The sequence below is a fragment of the Thunnus maccoyii genome, chromosome 10 (genome assembly GCF_910596095.1).
Source record: "Thunnus maccoyii chromosome 10, fThuMac1.1, whole genome shotgun sequence".
Classification (NCBI taxonomy): Eukaryota; Metazoa; Chordata; class Actinopteri; order Scombriformes; family Scombridae; genus Thunnus; species Thunnus maccoyii.
In genome coordinates, this window is record NC_056542.1 from 8,146,889 (window position 1) to 8,168,757 (window position 21,869).

General features: G+C 40.1%; 1 protein-coding gene across 2 annotated transcripts in view; it reads left to right on the forward strand.

The window, feature by feature from the left end:
• otud7b (OTU deubiquitinase 7B) overlaps positions 1 to 21,768 on the forward strand; it is a 35,037-nt gene extending 13,269 nt beyond the window's left edge. The window contains exons 2-12 of one of the 2 annotated variants that reach the window (XM_042423842.1): positions 5,520 to 5,744; positions 7,876 to 8,046; positions 8,849 to 9,076; positions 9,752 to 9,853; positions 10,229 to 10,356; positions 11,680 to 11,786; positions 12,301 to 12,428; positions 13,061 to 13,210; positions 14,011 to 14,128; positions 15,129 to 15,207; positions 16,246 to 21,768. In XM_042423842.1, the coding sequence (XP_042279776.1) occupies positions 5,660 to 5,744; positions 7,876 to 8,046; positions 8,849 to 9,076; positions 9,752 to 9,853; positions 10,229 to 10,356; positions 11,680 to 11,786; positions 12,301 to 12,428; positions 13,061 to 13,210; positions 14,011 to 14,128; positions 15,129 to 15,207; positions 16,246 to 17,736 (2,787 nt within the window). In that variant the 5' untranslated portion in view covers positions 5,520 to 5,659 and the 3' untranslated portion in view covers positions 17,737 to 21,768. The remainder of the gene's footprint in view (positions 1 to 5,519; positions 5,745 to 7,875; positions 8,047 to 8,848; positions 9,077 to 9,751; positions 9,854 to 10,228; positions 10,357 to 11,679; positions 11,787 to 12,300; positions 12,429 to 13,060; positions 13,211 to 14,010; positions 14,129 to 15,128; positions 15,208 to 16,245) is intronic. The other variant, XM_042423843.1, reaches the window with a different exon arrangement.
• The last annotated feature ends 101 nt before the right edge of the window (positions 21,769 to 21,869 follow it).

A 21,869-nucleotide genomic window follows, 5' to 3' on the forward strand; every position in this document is an offset into this window, starting at 1 on the left:
ATGCACATAAAACTAAATTGATTTATGATGTTAACTGCTTCCATCTGTAATCTCTGCAAACACAGGAATAAAAAAAGAGTGTTTAATGCTCATGTTACTTATATAACTCAAACTCTTTCATAATACATGTGGATTTTACTTACAATTCCCAAACAAATTGCGTAATGAATCTTTAAATTAATTGTCTCATGTTGTTAAATAGTAGCTCCCTTTCAGCACGGTGAAAAGATGTACATAGTCTGAGGTGTTCTCATGATCTAGGTCATACCATATTGAGTGACCTTGCATGAGTAACCTACACAACGAAGCATGACAAAGCATTAAAAGCACTAGCATCTTTTGCACACACAGTAGACTAAAAGGCATACTCTTGCCTTTTTGTGTGTTATACATTTTTATTGTCTGTCTGTCTCCTAATTTTACTTATTTTGGCTTGCTCAGTAGTTGTTAATGGCCTCAATCCAGGTTGATAACAACGCAATGTACTAACACTGCTAAATCCTGTCTGGACTTTATATCAACAAAGATAATGACAACAACAAATTCTTTTCATACGGCACTTTTCATACAAGAAATTCAGTTTAAAATGCTTCACATAAAAAGGTTGTAGTGACGAGCTATAGCATGTTTACAATAAAGAATTGGACTAATAGAAATAGGTAAGTAAAGTAGTATTAGAGTAGTAATGATGGCAGCCACTCTAGCGTCTTTGCAGGTCATATCTAAAAAGGTCTTATTGGTGTATTACTGCTTGGTTATGCAGCTGTTTGACCAAACGGCCAATTGTTTGTTTGTTTTTTACACTTTTCCTCTCTGATCAGCGTTATCTCCTGTGCTACATCTTTAGGAAGTCATTGGCATTCTTGGCTAAGCCGCTGAGTCTGTGCTTGTCTTTTCAGTCAGGGTGGAGAATCTGGTTTGTTGAATCTCCCCCCCAGGAGAGAACGATGCACTTAAACTCCCAACAGCTCAGCTTCTCATTGGTCAACAGTAAAAAGAACAGCGGCCGTACTCAGCTGTTTCTCCCGGTGTGGCCGTAGGTAACATAAGAAGAAGAGTATAAACATGTTTTCTTCATAAATAATCTAAAAGCTGCCAAAGCAAACTTGTGTTCCCAGTCCTAGTGGTGAATTGACCCTTTTCGCTCCACCGAGGGCTGATGCAGTGGGCTGTGGTGACCTCTCTGTCTCCCTCAGTGATCCAGGCCATTCTCCCAGCCCTCAGCTCAGCACCCACGTGTTGTCAGCAGCTCCTGTTACGTAAGCCCTCCTGCCAGACAAAAGCTCAGCCATCCCAGACACAAATCACTGACTGCCCCATGTTGGCAGCAGCGCCGTTCACGTTAGCCAGTAAAACCACACATAGTCTTACTTTTATCATATCATATAGAATTTTCATCTGGCTGCTTAATTGAACATTTTGGCTACCAAACAAAAAAACTCATATTTTGAGGCAATAAAATGTGTTTTGACAATACGCATCATCTCCACACGTCATTGCTATTTAGAGGTGGACATCCCTGCTCCCATGCTACTTAATGTGTGTGTTACAGAGTGTATATAGAGATTTTTTTCTTTCTTCTTCTATGTAAAGGGTCTTTGAATACTGTGAAAGCGCTCTATAAATAAAACGTATTATTGTTGTCGTTATTATTATCAGCTTAACTGTAGTTTCCATGCACATTTGTATAAAATACATTTCTGAGCTCTGGTTTTTGCTAACATGTGATGATGAAATAGCAAGGTATAATATCAGACTTTTTGGTAGAGTTTCCTAATAAAGGAAAGGAACTAAGCATAACCAAGACGTAGAAACAGACTTCCTCAATCTTGTGTAATCTGACTTGTTAATATTCCCTTAAATCTTATCTAAAAATAAATAAATACATTCCACTGTGCATACAAATCAATTAAAGCAATTTATAAAGAAGATAAGTGATTTTTTATGATGATATAGGTTAACCACATACGCTTCATGGGAGCGAGGATACTGGCTTGTTCTTAAAAATAAGCATTTTTTGAAGGAGAGTCATGTGACGTTGCATCAAATGCATCCGAGTGGGCTCACAGGAATGGCTGATGTTACAGGCTCAGAGTGACAACAGCCAGCCTTTTGTTGGTCTGTGTCGGTACATTCTGTCCACAGCCCTTCACTTTTATCACCCTTTTCATCGTTTTCTGGCTGTAAGTTGATGCGCCCAGGATTTGTCGCCAACAAGCCATTTAATAGTGTTTCTTAGAATAATCAGACCGTTAAATTACCTTTTTATGGGACGCTCTAAAGTAAACAAACGAGGCTTTACATACTAGACCTACATGTGTGAGGAAGGTCTACTGTCACACTCGCCTCTTGCATTTGGATTCACTCATAGAAGACTAGTGTCACAAGTTTTAACGTCTTGTCATCAGCGTTCAGAGCCTCGAGCCTGCAGTTTTGTTCAGTGCTCGTCACTGTTATACCGGACGACATTCTGCAGCCGTGCTTTCTGCTCGCTCTTAATCTTTGTCGCTCGCCCATCTGTGTACTTGTTTTTTTTTTTCAAAGTGGGGGTAAACGTGTTAAAATGTCAATAACGTTATATTTCTATCCTTAACATTAGCGATCCCTTTCACCTGTCCACCAAAACCAGGCAGCATCCAACCTGCCTCCAACCCAGGTCAGGATGAGGGTCAAGAAGGTCACATGACTCACGCTGATGTAACAATAGCTCTGTGACAACAAAACTCCAGGTTTCTCATTCATTTCAATTAGACGGCTGCTCTGCTGATGTTCTTTGGTGTATGTCAGTCTGATACAGCGGTTGAGGCTGGCTTAGCTTTTGCCTCATGTAGCGCACCATAAACAAACACAGTGCATTGCCGTGAGTGCACGTATTAGACATGATATCTTGTAGTCCCCTCATAGCTATGTGCTAATTCTACAGTTTACCTTGTAAGCATTGAGACTTACAGTCGTTTGTTTTTTTTAGGATGTCTGGTTTTCTGGTTCCAGTCTCTGAAATGTGAATATTTTCTGGTTTCTTTAGTCCTCTATGATAATAAACTGAATATCTTTGGGTTGTGGATTGTCGGTCAGGACAAAACAAGACATTTTAGGTTGCACCTTGGGCTTTGGGAAACAGTGCTCAACATTTTTCACGATGTTCTGACGTTTTATAGACCAAACAACTAATAGATTAATTGAGAAAATAATCAACAGATTAATAGGTAATGAAAATAATTGTTAGCTGCAGCCCTACTCGAGACAGAGGAGGAAATCATTGCTGCCTTGATAACTTTGTACTTTAGTACTTTGAGTTGTTAAATCCAGCTTCTATGGAGTAGCGTCTGATATCAAGCTGGTTCATATTACATCTTACTGGTCCAACACAGCCCCTGGTTTTTTTTGAAGCAGTGCTATTGTTGGTCTGAACAACCCGCATCTGTATCAATCTTAGTCTGTTTAGACACACAGTGGTATTAAACGGTTAAGTGGCCTCAGTTTCACTTCTCTAAGTTGGCGTGTGCGATCAGTAGACCCGAATATCAGAGAATTGACTAACTGCAAGAATGTTAGGAGATCCTGCAGGGGAGACTGCCGAATGCCTGACTTTGCAGAGAACGCTCTAGAAATACTCTGCTGGCTGAGAAAGGCCTTTTGTACTGTTCCTCCCCCCTGTGTGCCTGTGTGGCTTTTAATAATGATGGAGAAACCGAGGGAGGTAGGGGAGAGCGTGAAGCAAGAGAACGATGGAGAGGTGTAAGAAGAGTAGACTCGTGACTCATCAGGCGCAGTGGAAAAGGGTTCACTGAGTCAGAGATGAGGCAGGAACATTGGGTGGTGGATGAGCCATGGGACGGATGGGAATAGATGACTGTAGGTAGATGAAAAAAAAGTCAGTTAAGACCGGATTAGGCAGTTTCTAAAACTTCAAGGTAACATAATGACTGTATGGTTTTACAATCGTGTAATTTAAGCACACACAACACTTTCATCCTTCCTGTGTTGAGTACATTTGGATGTTGTATTTTAGTCAGTATGGGATGAGATTAAGGAAGTACAATATATTCTTCTTCTTCTATTCTAATAGTAGAGATTAATATTCATGGTCATGATATCAAGTAAAAATAGCAGAACTGAGATTTGCATACAGTTTTGCAGCCCTAAGATGTAAGATTATATTTGCCTTTTTGACCAAAGCTCAGTCATAAAGAATATCTGAAAGTTTCCTTCATCATTATCATGTTTGACAATAAACTAACAAAGCAAAAGGGCTGTTGAAGGAAAAAACGTTACAGAACAAGGTTTGGAACTGACTAAATGCGGTTCAAAGCACTGCTGAAAAAGTGAAGTCACGCTTAGAATATCTTTCCTGGTAAAATAAAGGCTTTTAGCTGTAGCTCGGCCTCTATAGGTACGTGTTTTTTTAGCCAGGGCTACTTTGATTCATGCCTTTTGTCTGGCTGCGTATCGATCGCCCTCTACATCCTTTGTGTCAACAACCCATCGATGCTGACTCTTTTTTTTCTCTCTCGGTCTTGATAATGTTTCTCTATTGATTTCGGTGCTCGACTGATGCGGGTCTTTCGGATCTGCCATTGAAATTTGAAGAGTGAAACTGTCTAATTGATTTCAAAGAGGCATACTTTTCCCTCATCACACTGCTTAAAAATTGACTTTTTAAATGGTCTGTTTAATTCCTTTCCCCCATTTTAAATATGTATTTTTTCATATTTTATTCTTTTATCTAAGTCTAAAATTGTTCAGTATGATGATATGAACCAAAATCTCAATTCAGCCGCCACAAAAACAGTCAAATATTGTATAAAATCAATTGGAGATAGTCATATTAGTATCCTGATATGACTATCTCCAATTGATTTAGAATGAAAGCAGCTTTATCTTCGCTGTTTGCTGAAAACTTCACACAAATGACTTACTTTCTTTCATGCCTGGTTTAAGAGTGATATGGTGTCTGCTCAGAACCTTCATGACCTTTTTTTCTGGTGGAAAAAATCTTTTTTTTTTATTTTGTACATATTCATCAGGTCACATCTGAAGGCGGGATTGAACTCTCATTGGTCATGAGTCATCACTGAAATGATGGATCCTGACAGCTTCTCTGAATTTATAACAGATAATTGAAAAGTAGTCACCAAAACAGGATGGAAAGAAACCACACAGTAAAGTTTCCCACAGGACAAACATCGAGACTCAGCCGCAGCTTCCCTGCATGTGTTGTCATTTGACTTTTATCGTGATTCAGTGCAAACCCGAGCAAATACTTTTGTGAAACCAGCTCACTTTGTGTACCACAGCTGTTGTCATGGGTGGGACAAGTGACTGCAAAGGTGTCAAGTTCAAAAGCAACCAGGTCACAACAGGGTAGCTTTTGAAAAGGGGTTGAGCAAGGTCATTATGTATGTGTGCCTCTCATTCAAAGTCTCATTCAAGCTCTAACACTTCCTTTCATCTGTTGTCTTGGGATGTTGATGAGTTTATGCAGGTTTAGTCTTATTTTGTCTGTGTTGTCTTTTCAGGTGTGGCTGGTAGAGTAGTGCGAGGTAGAGGACTGTTACCCCTTGCCCCTTCCCTCGCTGTCCATCTGGGGAGAGCAGAGTCCTTGTTTTTCTTTTTCTCTGCCCGGACGCAACCCGACAACTTGTGAATTCATGATCACATGACTGTGGATATGGACGCAGTCCTGTCCGACTTTGTCCGTTCCACTGGAGCTGAACCAGGATTGGCCAGAGATCTGCTAGAGGGTGAGTTACAGAGTATCTCCTAATACAATTACTATTATCTTTCCAGAATCCTGTCATATGACGGGGTTTTTAACAGGTTCTGTTACACGTTAAATCTCAATATCACCTTTCAATTGTATGGGGAGGTAACTCAGTGAAATGAAATAATAGAGACAGGAAGTTGTATTTAAAGGCCTTTCACATCCTCACGTGGAGGAACACACGTGTCATGTAAATAGTTGTAAAACACTCTATTAAATGATATCTAATTGGACATTAAAAACAGAAATTAATAGAAATATTTAACAAATTATCTAATTTGAAAAAATGACAAAATTATATAGTATTTCATTAATTTATATTTAAATGGACAGTATTTTTTTTAAAAATAATTTACAAATGAATATATCAATCCACCAATGAATAGATAAAATAAAAAAATAGTCTAAAAATGGATTAATGAATAAATTGAATGAAGAGTGCAGATTTTAATCAGACAACTGGAAGGGCAGTTCCTTTCCTGTTTGCTTTTCCTCTCTCAGCTTTTTCTTTTTCATTTACCATGTCCGTGACACTTTGAGTGTTTGCTCTGGTAAAATGAGGTTCCTCACCTGACATTTCCACAGCAAAGCTCTGTTGTGTCCATTTAAATATAAATTAATGAAATACTTTTTAATTTTGTCTATTTAGATATGATTAATTCATTTGCAATTGTTTTTATTAATTCTTGTTTTTATTGTCCAGTCAGATATCAATTAATGGAATGCTTTATAATTATTTATATGACGCCTGCAGTCCTCCAGGATGATTTCACTTAATTAGATCTCTGCTCAAGTTGAAGTTGGGTGGAACTCTTTAAGTTCATGTGAGGTCACCAAACTTCATGAACCAATAAGAATGGAGGAAAAAAGGTCTAACATCTTCCACCCTAACAGGTACAACAAAACTAATCAGAGGATCCAACAGATGTCAATCAAACACAGTCTGCAAGTGTACGTGTGTACAGACACACTTGCTGGGTTGCTGGGTGAAATTTACTCTGCCCTCACCCCACCCCCTCCCCCAAGGGTAGGGATGGAAACATAAACCGGGGCTAATAAAAGCAGTCCACAAAATTGTAAATTATCCAGTTTTATCAAGCATCGTAACATTAACAAACATTAACCTCTGTCACTGTCCTTGGACAGACTGCAGTCCAACGGCATAATGTGTTATTTTTCTGTGCAGTTACAAGAATATTAACAAAAATCATTTCCTGAATAAGATGTCAGTCCGACCTCCTCTCTCGAACTGGCTTAACATCGGAGCCCTGCGATTTTGTGAGTCAAAATTCAGTCAGATTGAACTCCGTGTGAAGGCGAAAGAGGCAAGTGCGTCTCGCCTCGTTCCACATAGGAATTAATGGGAGGCGAAATCTGGTCTGACTGTGCCATCGGAAGAAATCCAATGAGGCAAATAAGTGAAAACACCTGTGTGTGTGTGTGAACTATGGGTGATGTGTGTAGAGTCTTTAAATACAGCCGAGAGTGACACATACAGAATATAGAGTAATGATTAATGACATTCATTCATTCACAAGTTAAACTTCAATAGCAAACTTGTTATTTCTTTATGAAATCAACTCATTTCAGTTTTGAGTAAATTTGATCAGCTGTTTTTTTAATTAAATCTTTGATAGTTCTGCTCCATAAATAACCCACTAACTAAAATACGAGTGTTTTTTTGTGTGACAGCAGGTGATTTTATGAGCAGCAGCTAAAGTGACCACTGTCTCTGTCAGTGCTTCTTGCTTGTTACTGTTACAGACTATCACTAACAGAGGGAAGGTATAGCTGGACTCAACAGGGCTGCTGTTGCCTAGCAGCAACACAAGTTGCAGATAAGAATATCAGTTAAAAATGTAATGCAATTCAGTGACCAGTCAATGCAGTGTGAGTGAGATGTGCTCCAAATTCAGATATTTACTCAAGCACAGGAATGTGCCAGCGGCCTTTACATACGTAAGATAAGACAGCTTATGGTCGAGTTGACTTATGGTAAATATTTAAACTCATTAAGGATGTGTCATTTACTCGACATAGAAACAAGGTTCAGGTTGTCATGCTGGACTTGTTGGCTCAGATAGATGTTGTTACCATCCTTCTCTCTGTAGGCAAGAACTGGGACTTCACTGCTGCCCTCAGTGACTTTGAGCAGCTACGACAGGTGCATGCTGGGAACCTGACATATTCGTTCACAGAGGAGAGGACATATCTGCCTCCCGAAAAGGAGATGGCCAGAGTAGGACGGCCTATACTCCACCGCCAAGATGAGGTGGTGCAAGGTGAGGCCACCAGCAAGATGTTTTTATGTTGTATAATATAATTTGACAGGTGCTGGGCTCAGTAAGTGATGTTAAATAAGGACACACACTGATGCGAAGCACCGGAAGGCAGGTCCAGACTATTATCATCCAGTAATAGAAGTAACAGTTCACGCATGCAGATATGCTTCATACAGACAAGGAAAGTTAATAGCTCATGTAGTTTTGACACATGTGCCACCTGCAGGCAGTAACTACTAACCATTGTAACATTCCCTTTTTTTTTTATTTCCCAGATTTCCTTAATATCTGAGTTTGCTTAGATATCAAAGTCTCTTCACAGGTCTTGGGGTGCACATGTGTTGTATAAAACCTGTTGTGGCTCCAGAGGGAGCTGTGCCAAATCTGATTAATTGCCTCAAGTAATGTCACTTGATGAGTGAGCATCGGTTGGGTTTGAAGACTTCAAGTTTGAAAATGAAAAAAATATTTAGGGTGTGGAGTTAAAAAGAAGTGAGGTTACCAGACCTCTGTAGCCCGCTCTTCATCTCTGCTTTAGGCCGGCAGCACAAAGCTACATTAGCCGCTACCAGCATAACACACCTGAATCTTAGACATCGGCAGTTGAGTTGCATTGTGGGTAATGTAGTGGCCAGGTTTTGACAAGAAAGAAGAACGCGTGGAATACAAAAGGAGATACCTCTGGTTCGGCTGCATTGAAGTGCAACGCTAAATCAGCGGAGCACTCTGTTAACTACGGTTACCTTTTTAAAAATGATATACATAACACCGTTTCTCCACATCCTTTGCAATTGTCTTGCAGCTACAGAAAAGCGTCTGTCAAGGGGCATTTCCCACGCCAGTTCAACCATCGTCTCCCTGGCCCGCTCTCACGTCTCAAGCACTGGAGGTAGCAGTAGCGAGCCACTTCTGGACACACCCCTCTGCACTTTCCAACTACCAGACCTCACCATGTACCGAGATGACTTCCGCGGGTTCATTGAGAGGGACCTCATCGAGCAGTCGATGATGGTGGCCTTGGAGCATGCAGGTAAGAGGAAATGAACACCAACCCCACATAGAGTTTCAAGGTTTTACACCCAGAGGTTGCTGGTAAGAGTGCTGTTTTTACTACAGGACCTCATACACCTTCTCTGTGTTTGTAGATACAGAGCTACTACATACAGTAGTAGAAAGCACAGTCTGCAACCACTCAGCATATCATCACAATACGCAAACCACAGACATCGTCCCCAGACTTCTTGTCATACATACCAGTGTAGTGAGTCACATATGAAATCACATCACTGGAAAGCATCAACCTCATCACAGAGCAGATAATTCAGTTTTATACGCATAACAGAGAATTTCACAATCACTCATATTGTTAACACACACACACATGCAGATATGTAAAGTGCAGATGTTTGTGCACATCCATATTGTAGTATAAAACAAGACAGCAATTTGCTTCATTTAAAAAACTGTTATTTGACTGCTAATATAAAAACAAACCTTGATGGGGAATTATATTTACTTACTTTCTATAATAATACTGAATCATGTGACTATTTTCCAACATGGAAATCTAGTGTTGATACAATTGTGTTCCAAACCGCTCTTCATGTTTCCATATGGGAAGTACTACAGCAATTGTTTTGGATTGATACCACGCCATATTTGTAATGTAAACAGGTGAGTAAAAAATTTTCCTATTTATTTGCAGGGCGACTGAACTGGTGGACAAAAGTAGTTCCAAACTGTCAGAGTCTGCTGCCTCTGGCAACAAGCGGAGACGGAAATTGCCTGTTACACGCAGCCTCGCTCGGTGAGTATCACAGACCTTTCAAACAAGACCCCGATACTGTGCAGGTTCACACTCCATTAGCATTCATTAAGAGAGCTTCATTGTTAGCTCAAGCACTAATTGCATTTTACAATGTTGCAGTGCACATTCACTTAGCCTCTGTGGCCCACTTAGGAGCCCTAGCCTAGAAAATGAATAATGCCCTTACTGATGTGCAGGGATTGTTCCAGACGTTGTAGTGAATCACCTGAACGGTAATATTCATGTGATTAATCTGTTAAAAAAGCCTCTGCAACACGCGCCGTTCTTCCATATTTTATCATTTTCAAGTGCAGTTGTACTCAAGGTTTTGTTAATGTGTGTTAAATGCCCTCAATTTTGTTTTTCTAATTGCAGGTATGTGGGGTTTTCATGACCGGGACCTGATGCTGCGGAAATCCTTGTATGCGCTAATGGATCACGGGTTAGAGAGAGAGGCACTGAAGCGCAGGTGGAGGTGGCAGCAGACCCAGCAGAACAAAGAGGTCTGTTATAGAGGCTGCACATTTCTCTAGGTCATCTTTGTTACTCTGCGATAGCTGTACGAGGGCGGTGGTAGTGTGAGCGTAGCAAAGCTTGTGAACTTGTGATCAATTTGTTATTGGGTTTGATTCCTTTTAACCGCATGGGAAAACATACAGCGATAATTTTTCAAGTTAATGCCTTTACATGCTTTCTATGCTGCACAACTTCAAAATGTCAAACACACACAGCTCACTATTGTTGATAAGTGTGATATATGCAATTCCAGCTCCTTCAAAGGGGGGGAAACAACAGCAGAGACAGGAAGGACATCACTGGGACAATGTAAACGTTTCTGAATGTGTAACATCATCATAGGCTAGACTCATGGAGATATAATACTATACTTTTCTATACTGTCCTATGAAGAACATTAATTTGCATTGCAGGTTTTGCAGGTTTTAGATATCAAAACCACTTCCATATAGTGTTTGCCCTCTTTTCGTGTAGCATTAGTTGCTTTTGTAGTTTTTCTCTCTTATTTCATACTGGATATTCTGCTTTATTTAACAGTTGATAGTCATTTTTGTCATTTTGTGCATCCTTGATAACAGGCTGATGACCGCATCAAATAGAAACAGTGGTTTAAAGATTGTTTTATCATTACCCTGCAGTTTAAAGTATATTATCTCTAAATCCTGGTATCTCTTCCTCCACCACTAATATTTTTTTGCTGTTGGAGTTGTTTATGCACTATACTTTGCTTTCCGGCAATCTGCAAAGGCAAAATCTTTTATCCCTTTTTTTTTTTACAGAACACAATGACATTTCTCTCCATGAAAGCGAGTGTAACAGCACACTAAGTATGTTAGCTAAAGTGGTTGCAGACACCCACAGAGGAGATGCCACACGAATGACTGCCTAATGTTCACCCGTTCTCCAGCAGCCACCACAGAGGTGTCCTTAAGCAAATCACTTAAACCAGAATCTCTCCAGCAGAGCCGATCAGTGGCTGGCAGCAGACGACTGTGGCTCCACATTTTTTTTTTTTTGGTGTGTGTGAATGTGTGTAACTGTATGTGAATAGGGTCATTGATTCTGAGGAAAAAAACATGTTAATGAGCGGTTTCTTTCTGTCCATATACGGAGGTTAAGAACATGATATTAATGAGGGTTCTGTTGCTACTGTGCGAACGACACAGGTGTTTGTACAGGCTCTAGTTAAATTTCTTTCCTCAGTTGTCGGCATTTAACCTTGTGGTAAGATGCCATAACGTCAGTGCATGCTTTTGTGACATTTGACACGGCCTCTCTAAATGGCAAATGTGTGTGTCCTTTCTCCTCAGTCTGGTCTGGTGTACACGGAGGAGGAGTGGCAAAAAGAGTGGAATGAACTGTTGAAGCTTGCCTCCAGTGAGCCGAGAATACACTACAGCACCAACGGCACCAACGGGTAAGGTCTGGCTCTGACAATGCGGGGACTGTTAAGCCGACACACTTAGTCACATTCATGTTTTCATTCACAATCAAACAACTGAGCTTACAATCAGAACTAAGTGTCTGAGCACATTTTAGTCAATCTGCCACTTATTGTAATGTATGAGCAAAGGTGCTTCAGTGTTTGTTTGTTGGCCGAGCATAAAATCTCAATGGATTTAATATATAAACAAAGCTACTGTACAGTATATAATCCAAACACTCAAGTTTGATGTGGTTTTGATTTTTTTTTTTTGTGCAAAACCACTTTAAATGCAAGTGTTTCTCAATACTCTTACCTTCATGTTTATATGAATATTTGTGTTTGTGGTTCACCAAGAAATATATAATCCACAGTTTTTAATAAGTCATAAAGAATCACTGAATAAGACATTAAATTTACACTCTACTTGAAATTTTGATAATCTCTGGTTTGCAACAGCTTAAACAATTGTGTCTCTGTTAACCAAAAGCCGTGTTGTTGTCTTCAGGGGAGAGTCCTCTGATGAACCAGTTTATGAGAGTTTAGAGGAGTTTCACGTCTTCGTCCTGGCTCACGTCCTCAGGAGGCCCATAGTGGTGGTGGCCGACACCATGCTGAGGGACTCTGGAGGAGAGGGTAAGTTTTGCCTTAAGCCTCACATTGCTAATTAATCATCATTCTATTCTATTCAACATAATTTCATCATATATTTCGTCCTCCTTGTGTTTCGCATTGATAAGCTTTTCATATACAGAATTAACACTACACTTGGCAGAAGATTGATACAATCACTAGAAAGAAAACACTTTTGACTTGTCAGTGATTGATGACTTGCACTAATGAATTAAATACCACACATCAGGTATGTTAAGTAGGTTAAAGCAAACAATATGAACTACTGTATTTGTCGCATACTGTAACTGTTCAAACACATACATTTTCCCCATAGAAATCTACTTACAGCTTTCCTGAAAGTAAACAGAAACAAATGCCTTAATAGTTTGATAATTATAGTAGCTGTTAATTTTATTTGCATTACTGATACCCTCAAAGGTTGATTTAATGATATCTGAGGAGACAGCACTCTTGGTATAGAATAATTGGCTGGAAATTGATGCAAATGAACTCCCAACATTTGATTTATTTATACAGGTGAAAGCCCATTTTTATTTTTTGGCTTAAATCCTCCCAGTGTGCTTTATCAGCTATGGAAACAGTGCTGAGGTCATGCTTTTCAGATGTTTAATGTCCTTTTTACTCCTCTCTAGCTTTTGCTCCCATCCCATTCGGAGGCATCTACCTACCACTGGAAGTGCCAGCTGCCAAGTGCCATCGCTCGCCCCTGGTCCTGGCATATGACCAGGCACACTTTTCTGCACTGGTCTCCATGGAACAGAAGGACAGCTCCAAAGAGCAAGGTAATACCCTGCATCATCCATCACTGTTTTCATCTGAGTATTGATTTTTATTTAGCAGCTTCCTAGTAAGCAGCTAAAATTTTACAGTCATATATCACAGTACATCAACTGTGGGTATAATGCTATGCTGATGAGATGTCTTAAAAAATAATAGTCCTTAAATTAGTTAAATATATTAATGTGTGTAAGGTGCAAAGCCAGAGTTTTCTAGCAAGCACTAGAACCCACTTTCTCACTTTGCAGCTTGCTGCCTTTGCTTGGTGGGGAAGTTCTTTTTTTAATATTGACCTTAGTGGTTTATTTAAGAATGGTGACTAATGGCCGTTGGGCTTTTGAGTATATCCAGTGATCTCTTTAGCTCAGCATTAAGCAAGCAAGCAACTGACCAACATCCAGTATTAAAGTTGAATGATATTTTGATGAAAGTTAAAGTCAAATGTTTGGCATTTCATCAAGAGCTGTTTTTAAATGAGAGTATAATGGATTTAAATAGTAACTCTTTTGAAAAAAAAACACTGAATGCTTATGGTCAATCTGATTTTTGTTTTTGTTGCTCAAATTACAAGTTTATCCTTGTAAGTCAAGTAACAGTCAGTACCGACATTTACAATCTAAAAATATCAGATGGGACCATCCAAAAACAATACTGGGCAGACACAACAGGCAAAATGTTAAAATAGAAAGTGAGAGAATTGATTGCACTTTGAAATATTTCTGTCTCCAGACAATCCACAGCGCTTGGTTAAAACAATTGGTCTTTTTTTCTAAGAATTTTTTTTTTTTTTTTCCATCTCTACCAGCAGTTGTGATTCCTCTCACTGACTCGGAGCACAAAATGCTGCCTCTGCACTTTGCTGTGGACCCTGGGAAAGATTGGGAATGGGGCAAGGATGACACGGACAACGTGATGCTGGCAAGGTATGATCTCCTAAAAAAAAAAAAAAATTTTTTTTACAGATAACATAAATTGAATGTAATTATTAAAGATTTACATCCAGTTTGTCGGGTCAGATGTAGTCATACAACAAACTTAGAAATGCTTTTAAGGGTCGCAAAGAACACTGACTAAAACAAGATTGGCACATGTTCACTACCATGTATATACCCTTATAGACAGCTGTCCCTTTAGGACGTAGTGTCGGTGTGTAGGGATTGACCCCTGACTCCAGATTAGCGACACTCACCGCCAGTGACAATAAGATTAGCTCTAAATACCTTCTATGAATGGACCAAGGGAAGGAACACCAAAATAGAAGTTCAGTAAAAATAACCTTCCACTCTGTTTACCTCAGTTGTTGACACTATGGATGTCTCATTCAGATGAAATGGTGGACAGAGATATTATTACACGGAGTGGCTTTTAACATTGTTTGGAAAAGGTCATCGAGTTCATTCTTTATCCATCATGTCATTTGTTGAGCTTAAAGATATTCAGTTTAAAACAAGATACTGTTGGTGCATTTGCCATTCAGAGCCAAATTACCAGCTACAGCATGTAAATCTACGTTCAGTTTTATTATCGGCCCGTATCAAAGAAGAGGACCGACATTATACGGTATATCAAGTTAATAACATTTGCCATTATCTCTGGAAACAGCTTAGTTTATTTATAACAGAATACTTGTCTGTATATATGAGTTCAAAGTATGTTAACTTGGTGTAACTCTGCATAGATTTCTGGCATCCTCCGCATATTATTTTGGATACGCATTTTCCTCTCGTATCATGGTTTAGTATCCAGCTCATGACCAGTACTGTCTAACATCACTATTACATTTTAACATGAAATAATAACATCATTCACCCAAACTAAAGCAATTACATTTATACAAGCATGACACTGGTGGGCCTTAGCAGAAAGCTATGGTCCCCTCCCACTAAACTTTGTCTTGTTCCTCTCTTTCCTTCTTCTTCCCAGTGTCGCACTTTCTTTGGAGGCCAAGCTCCAGATGCTACACAGCTACATGACGGTCAGCTGGCTGCCCCTGCCCTGTGAGGTAAAGATGGAGGTCCACACAGACGTGCTTAGTGATGTTTGCTCCTCATTTTGCTCGTGACAGATGAAAATTTTATGACACAACAGGATCCATGTATAATTTTATTGTACATCCTGTTTTTTTAATTTTTTAATTTTGTTTTTTTTAACAATGACAGGCAACATAAGTAAGTGATAAATAGAGAAGGGATTTTTTTTTCCAACTCATTTTGAAGGCTGATTGAGTATTTTGAAGTATTTTACAAGCCAGATAGTTTTGGAATGAAAAAGAATCTCCAGTGTGTAACATGCATTTATCAGATTGATGATTAAGTGGTTTGTAAACTATATAACAGCCACTAGTAGTTGGTGTTAATTTCCCACATTGGTTACAGACAAGGGCAAGACCAGCTGTCCCCAGACTGCTGTACAAATTGTAAGTGAAAACAAACTACAGTGGGCCATTCAGGTCATACAGTCACGCCAAGCAAACACTATGACAAAGGTGCTCTTGTATGCCACATGCTAACGCCAGACAACTTGGAAGGACAAGTTCATGGCTGTTTCATGGTTACGCTGCAGGGAATAGAGGCAATACAGGAATCCCTCTATTAAGATATAATTTAAGGGGATTGTTCAGTTCACCATTGTGCCCAAAGGATAGCTCTATGATGGTGTGTGATTGCTGAAAGATGGAGCATTCTGTAACTGCTCCTTGTCTGAGATCAGAATACTGCGTCATCATGTACGCCATGCCATTTCCAAATACAGTATTCTTTATTTTACAGCTCCTTTAAAGTGTTTGTAGATGAGAAAGCATCTGGAAACTGAGTCATTATGTTTTTCTGCAGTGGTCTACAAAAAATAGCTCTATGAATCACCCTTTTTTCACATCCTCTATATCATTTGCTGTTTTTTTTGTTTTTTTTTCCCCAATTCCTGAGGGGCATGTACCTTCACTGTTAGAATTTAGTCAGAATGTGAATATATATTTATATATATATTTATATATCTGCATTGTTTTCCCTCTAGCCTGTATTTCTGCTTTGTCTCCTTTCAGCAAGCCCCTTTGGCCCAGCCCGAGTCACCTACTGCGTCGGCAGGAGAGGATGCCCGCACCCCTCCTGACTCAGGAGAGTCAGATAAAGAGTCAGTCAGCAGCAGCTCAAATGGCAACGGAGACACCACCACAGGATCAACGGTCAACGGAGGAGGTTCCTTGGCCAAGAACAGCTCCTCTTCATCATCGAGTTCCTCCAGCAGTGGATCAGCAGGGGCGGGTACAGGAACAGCAGGAAAAGACAAAACCAAGAAGGAGAAGGAGAAGGATAAAGACAAGAAGAGGGCAGACTCCGTGGCCAATAAGCTCGGCAGTTTTGGCAAGAGCCTCGGCAGCAAGCTGAAGAAAAATGTGGGCGGACTGATGACAGGAAAGAACGCCGGAGCTGGAGGTGCCAAGCAGGAGGGTGGGGAGAAGAAGAAGGGCTCATTTAGGGGGAGGAAGGGCAGCAAGGATAGCTCACCTTCAGCCCATGCCTCAGAGGATTCTGGGAAAGGCTCCCCCTCCTCAGGTAGTGAGCGTCTCAATGGAACAGGGAGCAGTATGAGCAGCAGTGGTGGAAGCAGTATTGAGAGTGATACCTACAAATACAGCGCTGATGTCAAGGTCAGCCTGGGCATCATGCGAGCCGCCATGCAAGGTGAGAGGAAATTCATCTTTGCCAGCCTTCTCACTACCAGCAACCGGCAGCCCTTCCAGGAGGAGATGATCCAGCGCTACCTTGCCGATGCAGAGGAGCGCTTCCGGGCTGAGCAAGACCAACAGCGTCGTGAAGCAGAGAGGAAGGGTATCACCAATGGCATCCAGCCACCCAAGAAGGAGACGGTTGGTGGTACAGAGCTGACCTACCGGCCTTACGAGGCCAAAGAGGAGCTCTCAGAGAATCTGTCACCTTCATTTAACCAACTTAAGTCCTCTCCTTTAAGCCCCTCTATGTACTCTGGTGTTGTGCCCATCCCCCGGCCCTCCTTTATAGACCAGCCTCCTGCTACAGCACCCCTCACCCAGCACCTTCATATGCACGGCTACATGGATACTCGGCGCCAGCTCGCTGGTGGCTCTCCAGCGACGTCATACCCTGGCCTCCCCTCGTACGCTACCCTTCCCCGGCACTGCCCCACGACGCAGGGTCCCTCCCATCCTCAATACAATAACTCACAAGGCCCCGCCTCCCTGAGTCCCTCTCGCCTCACACCCTCTTATCCCCCTGAGTTCGACCCACCAGACTACCCCGTGTCTGAACCCAGTGGTGGGAGCTACACTAATGGCTTCCGGGACATGCGCTCCAACCTAGACTCTCGGAGTGGACTACCCCCAGTCAGACACTACTCACTGGGCAGTGCCGGCGGTTTGGCCAGCCTTCAGTCTAGCCGCTGTCGGACACCCAGCTGCACCTACTACGGACACCCCGAGACGGGCCACTACTGCTCCTACTGCTACCGGGAAGAGCTGAAGAAGAGGGAGACAGAACCAGCCATCCACAAGTTCTGAATGGACCTTGCCATGGTTTAAATTTGATGAGTGGCCTTTTTCAGCTAAAAAAAAAACAATAACGGTTGGGGTGAATCAGCCTCGGAACGGACAAGAGAAAGGCACAAGCAGCTCTCTCCCTTTTTAAGCTGTGTCACTTCCTGTTGGAATAAACAACCTCAGAAAGTGGCGCAGAGTCAACACGACACCAGAATAAACAGGGTGGTTTCTGACTGCTGGGGTCACGTTTGACCATAGAATTAACTAACTGCACTTCTGTTACATTTTGCTGTGGCTCTTATGCAGGCGTTGTATATGAGTGTATGTGTGTGTGTGCGTGCGTGCGTGCGTGTGCGTGTGTGTGTGAGCTGCAGGCTCTCCCCCCCTTATCAGAGTTTAACGCCTAGCTACTGTCTCCTCCTAGTGGAGAGAATGTATATGGCAGGCGCCTTTCATAACACTCATTCACACACATACAGTACATATACATTTATACACTAAGTCAGACTCACACTACTACATACACAGTGATGCAAGCACAAACAAAAAAAAAGGCACGAGTGTCTCCACTCCTTTTGTGGTATGTGATAATGTTTGGATTGGTTAATTAAGGGATGTTTGAGCATTTTGAAATCACACCCGGCTAGGGTGATTTCAGTGTTATACAGATTTTACACTACTGTTACTAAATGCTTGCGTCATATGTACCTCGGGAAACAGCAGAATTAATCCTTGTCAAACTGCTTTTTTTTTCGTCAGCCACCATTTGCATATTGCAAAATGAAACTACCATGCAATGCTAATGATTAAGCGTTCTGTGGGCTGCCGTGGTGCTAACGTTCAGAATGCAAACACATAAAAAGTCCATGCATTTAAGACAACTGCTCTGCACTGTTAGTAGTATCTCTCTGGCAAAACAAATAGCACCTAAAAATTCTACATTTTTATCCAATTCATTTAATGTATAAATTGGATTATGAAGATGTCATCCTTTTTTGAAGATAAAAGCGCAATCGGTCACATTATCGACCAGGCATTGTTGAACAAAGACGACACTACGATACAATCACACTATGGTATGATAATATTCCCAGAGCCTGATCCAGAGTTTTTCCATATGTTTGTTGGAATGTTTCTGATTCTTAGTTGGGTCTTCCTCTTTCTGTAACAATGGTTGGTGCTGCAGCATTTGATTACTGGCCAAACCAAGCATGCAATACTATACACTACAAACTCAAAATGACTCATCCAGCACAACTGATTTTTTGGAGACAGCTGTCATTTGTGTGTCATGTTGTTAAGTTAAATTATTGAAATGTTACTAAACACATTTTTTGATATCAGACAGGTAAAGAGTTAGTCAGTAAGAGCAAATTAACAGATGTGTTATTAAACGAGTGACATAAAGTTGTTCTGAAGCAGCGACAATGTCTCCGGTCGTGACATTTGTCTCTTAATTTCTGTTTGCATGATGCAATACGACACATGCACTTCTGTTGCATGTTGATACTCAAAAATAACATTTTGTTGACAAAATCTGGTTTAAGGTATGATTCTTATACTCACTGTTTTGAAATGACAAACCCTCTGCGCTCTGATGGTTGAGAAATGTGAAACATATTTCATACAATCTCATGATCACAAAAAAAGGTTAACTTCAAAGTCATACGTTCATTGAGTCAGAACAGATAGGATACTTTAATGCGTACTGGTTTGGTTGCCCATTACAAATTCTGAAGTTTGAAGTTCTACTGAAGGCAGTTTTATTTGTTTCTGGCATTCGAAACCACCAAAACCAGTTGCTTAAACTCTTTTTTGCACAAATTCAAGCACTTTCCTGATGTCCGTAGATACATAATGTTTTACTGTTTTTTGAAGTGGCCTGACTGTTGTCCTTTGTTCATCTCTGCAGACACTGCCACCTCTGTTCATGGGAAATCAGAGGCACAGGCCAGAAGGGTTTCTCTAAAGGATTCAGTTACTGTAGAGCTACATTTTGGTGCCAGTGTCACCATCTAACTCAGTTTCCTAGTTGCCTTTTTTTAGTATTTGTCCTCATGGCATCATAATCCTGTCTGTGTGTTGTGCAAGACGTACATCAAGTACCCACTGCTTGCCTCGTTGCCTGCAGTTTCTACTATTACTACTGCCCCCCAAGATTTAACAAATTATTGTTCTTAAAATTTGTGTTAAAGCTATTTAGATTTCTTTTTTTTAGTAAGGCATATCAACTAGTTGATACTGGCTAATATTCAGTTTGAGTCTTACTTATTATGATCTCATTTCATGTCAAAAATGACTACTTAAACACTTAAATTTGTTATTGAGTCCCTTAAAATGAGCAGTGGTGAGAATTTCTTGTTTTGATTCCTTCTTTTAATTTGTGGTAGCGTGACATCCGTCGCCCTACTTGTTGATTTGAATCTGTTCTTTGGCCTAAGTCTATCAGAGAAGCACAATTTTAGTATGCAATTCACTGCCTTGCCCAGTTGAGGGCACTCTTGTTTTGTTTTTCTTTTTACTCAGTGTTACAGTAGGAATTTGCCCTTGTGCCCTACATCCTAAACTACAAACAAAAAGTAACCAAAATGTTGGGGAATCATTTTCAGTAGTGCTAGTTTAACACTATATCGCAATATTATCCACATCACAAAAGCCGATCAAGGAAGGAAGGAGTCTTCTTGATGTGCATTTAAAGTGACACTAGAGTTTTAATGACAATAAAACACTTAAATAACGCTATTTCCCAAAAAAAACAAAAACATTAGCATTTGCTGTGTTTATGTGTGTTGACAGTGTTCATGCACTAGCATTGTAATTCAGATGAGACCTATGAAGTGTTCCCTTACTGTGGGAAGGTGATGCCTGTTTTTAATAATGTGTGTGTGTGTGTGCATACTCTCTTTCCCTCCCTCCAAAGTACGTAATAATTAGCTTACAATTAGCTTACAGGGATGCCTCAGAAACATGTAAAACATCAGACTTAGGCTACAAACACTTTTTTGTATTTAAGAAAAAAAAACAATGAGAGGTTGTATAAATATGTTCCAAGTTATTTTTGTAAGCCCAAAGTTTTACAGTGTTTTTAAAAGGGTAAGAATATATATTGTTGGATCTAAAACAGGTGTGGATGATAAGCTTGTAAGAGACTGGATTTGGGGTAGAATCGGTGTTTACCAGAAAGTGACATTTTGGCTGTCGAAAGCGACTCCCAGACGAGCCTCTCGATACTCGAGGCTGTCTCACTGCAAACTAATTTCCTTAATGCTGACCTAACAAGATACCATTTGAGAATATATATTTATAGTGAGATTTTTTTAATAGGTTTCCTTGTGGAATGTTTAGTTGAGACGATTTTAGGATGTTCTTTCTGACATGGCTAGTTGTCCAGCAGTCTGGCTTTTAGTTGTTTGTTGCTTTTTTTTTTTTTGATTTGTAAATTTCGTTTACTTTTTTTCTACAGCCACCAATCCGTGCTATGCTAAAACATGACAGTAATGTTCTTGTTGACCCAGCTCGTTTCCTCCAGACCAGAAGAGAAATGGCTCAGAATTTGTTTTGCAACACAACTGACCCGATATATATTTTTATATCTTGTACAATACTGTCATTTCTGTGGGAACAGAATATTCATCATCAGTGACATTAACATGGAATACTTCGAGTTGCATGGGACTGGAACTGTTGCATGTAAATGGCAATCCATTTTACCAAATTTGTGCATTATTTTAACTTGATTTCAGTTGTCCTGGTATTTTGATCTGTTTTTATTTTTTATTGTTTTAATGTTTTGATTTTTTTTTTTTTTTTTTTTTTTTTGAGAGGAGAGCCCTAAGGCTGTGTGACAGTGCAATCTGGATAGAAAGAACATCAGATTTTATGTTAGGTTATTATTATTATAATTATTAATTTTTTTTGCACCGTTTGAATAAATTCTCATTGTATTTCAAGAACGCTATGCTTCCTCTGTTCTCTATTTCCTATGAAAACACCTCTTGTTATCCACAGAGTCCTGGATCATTAAAGCAATAACCACATTATCACAGAACTGGGATTTATTCCTTAAAATATATAATGGAAGGTATTCTTGAATAAATTTCTGTAGTGTAATTCTTTTTCAACAAAATGCATATAATAATAATAAAAAGCTGGTT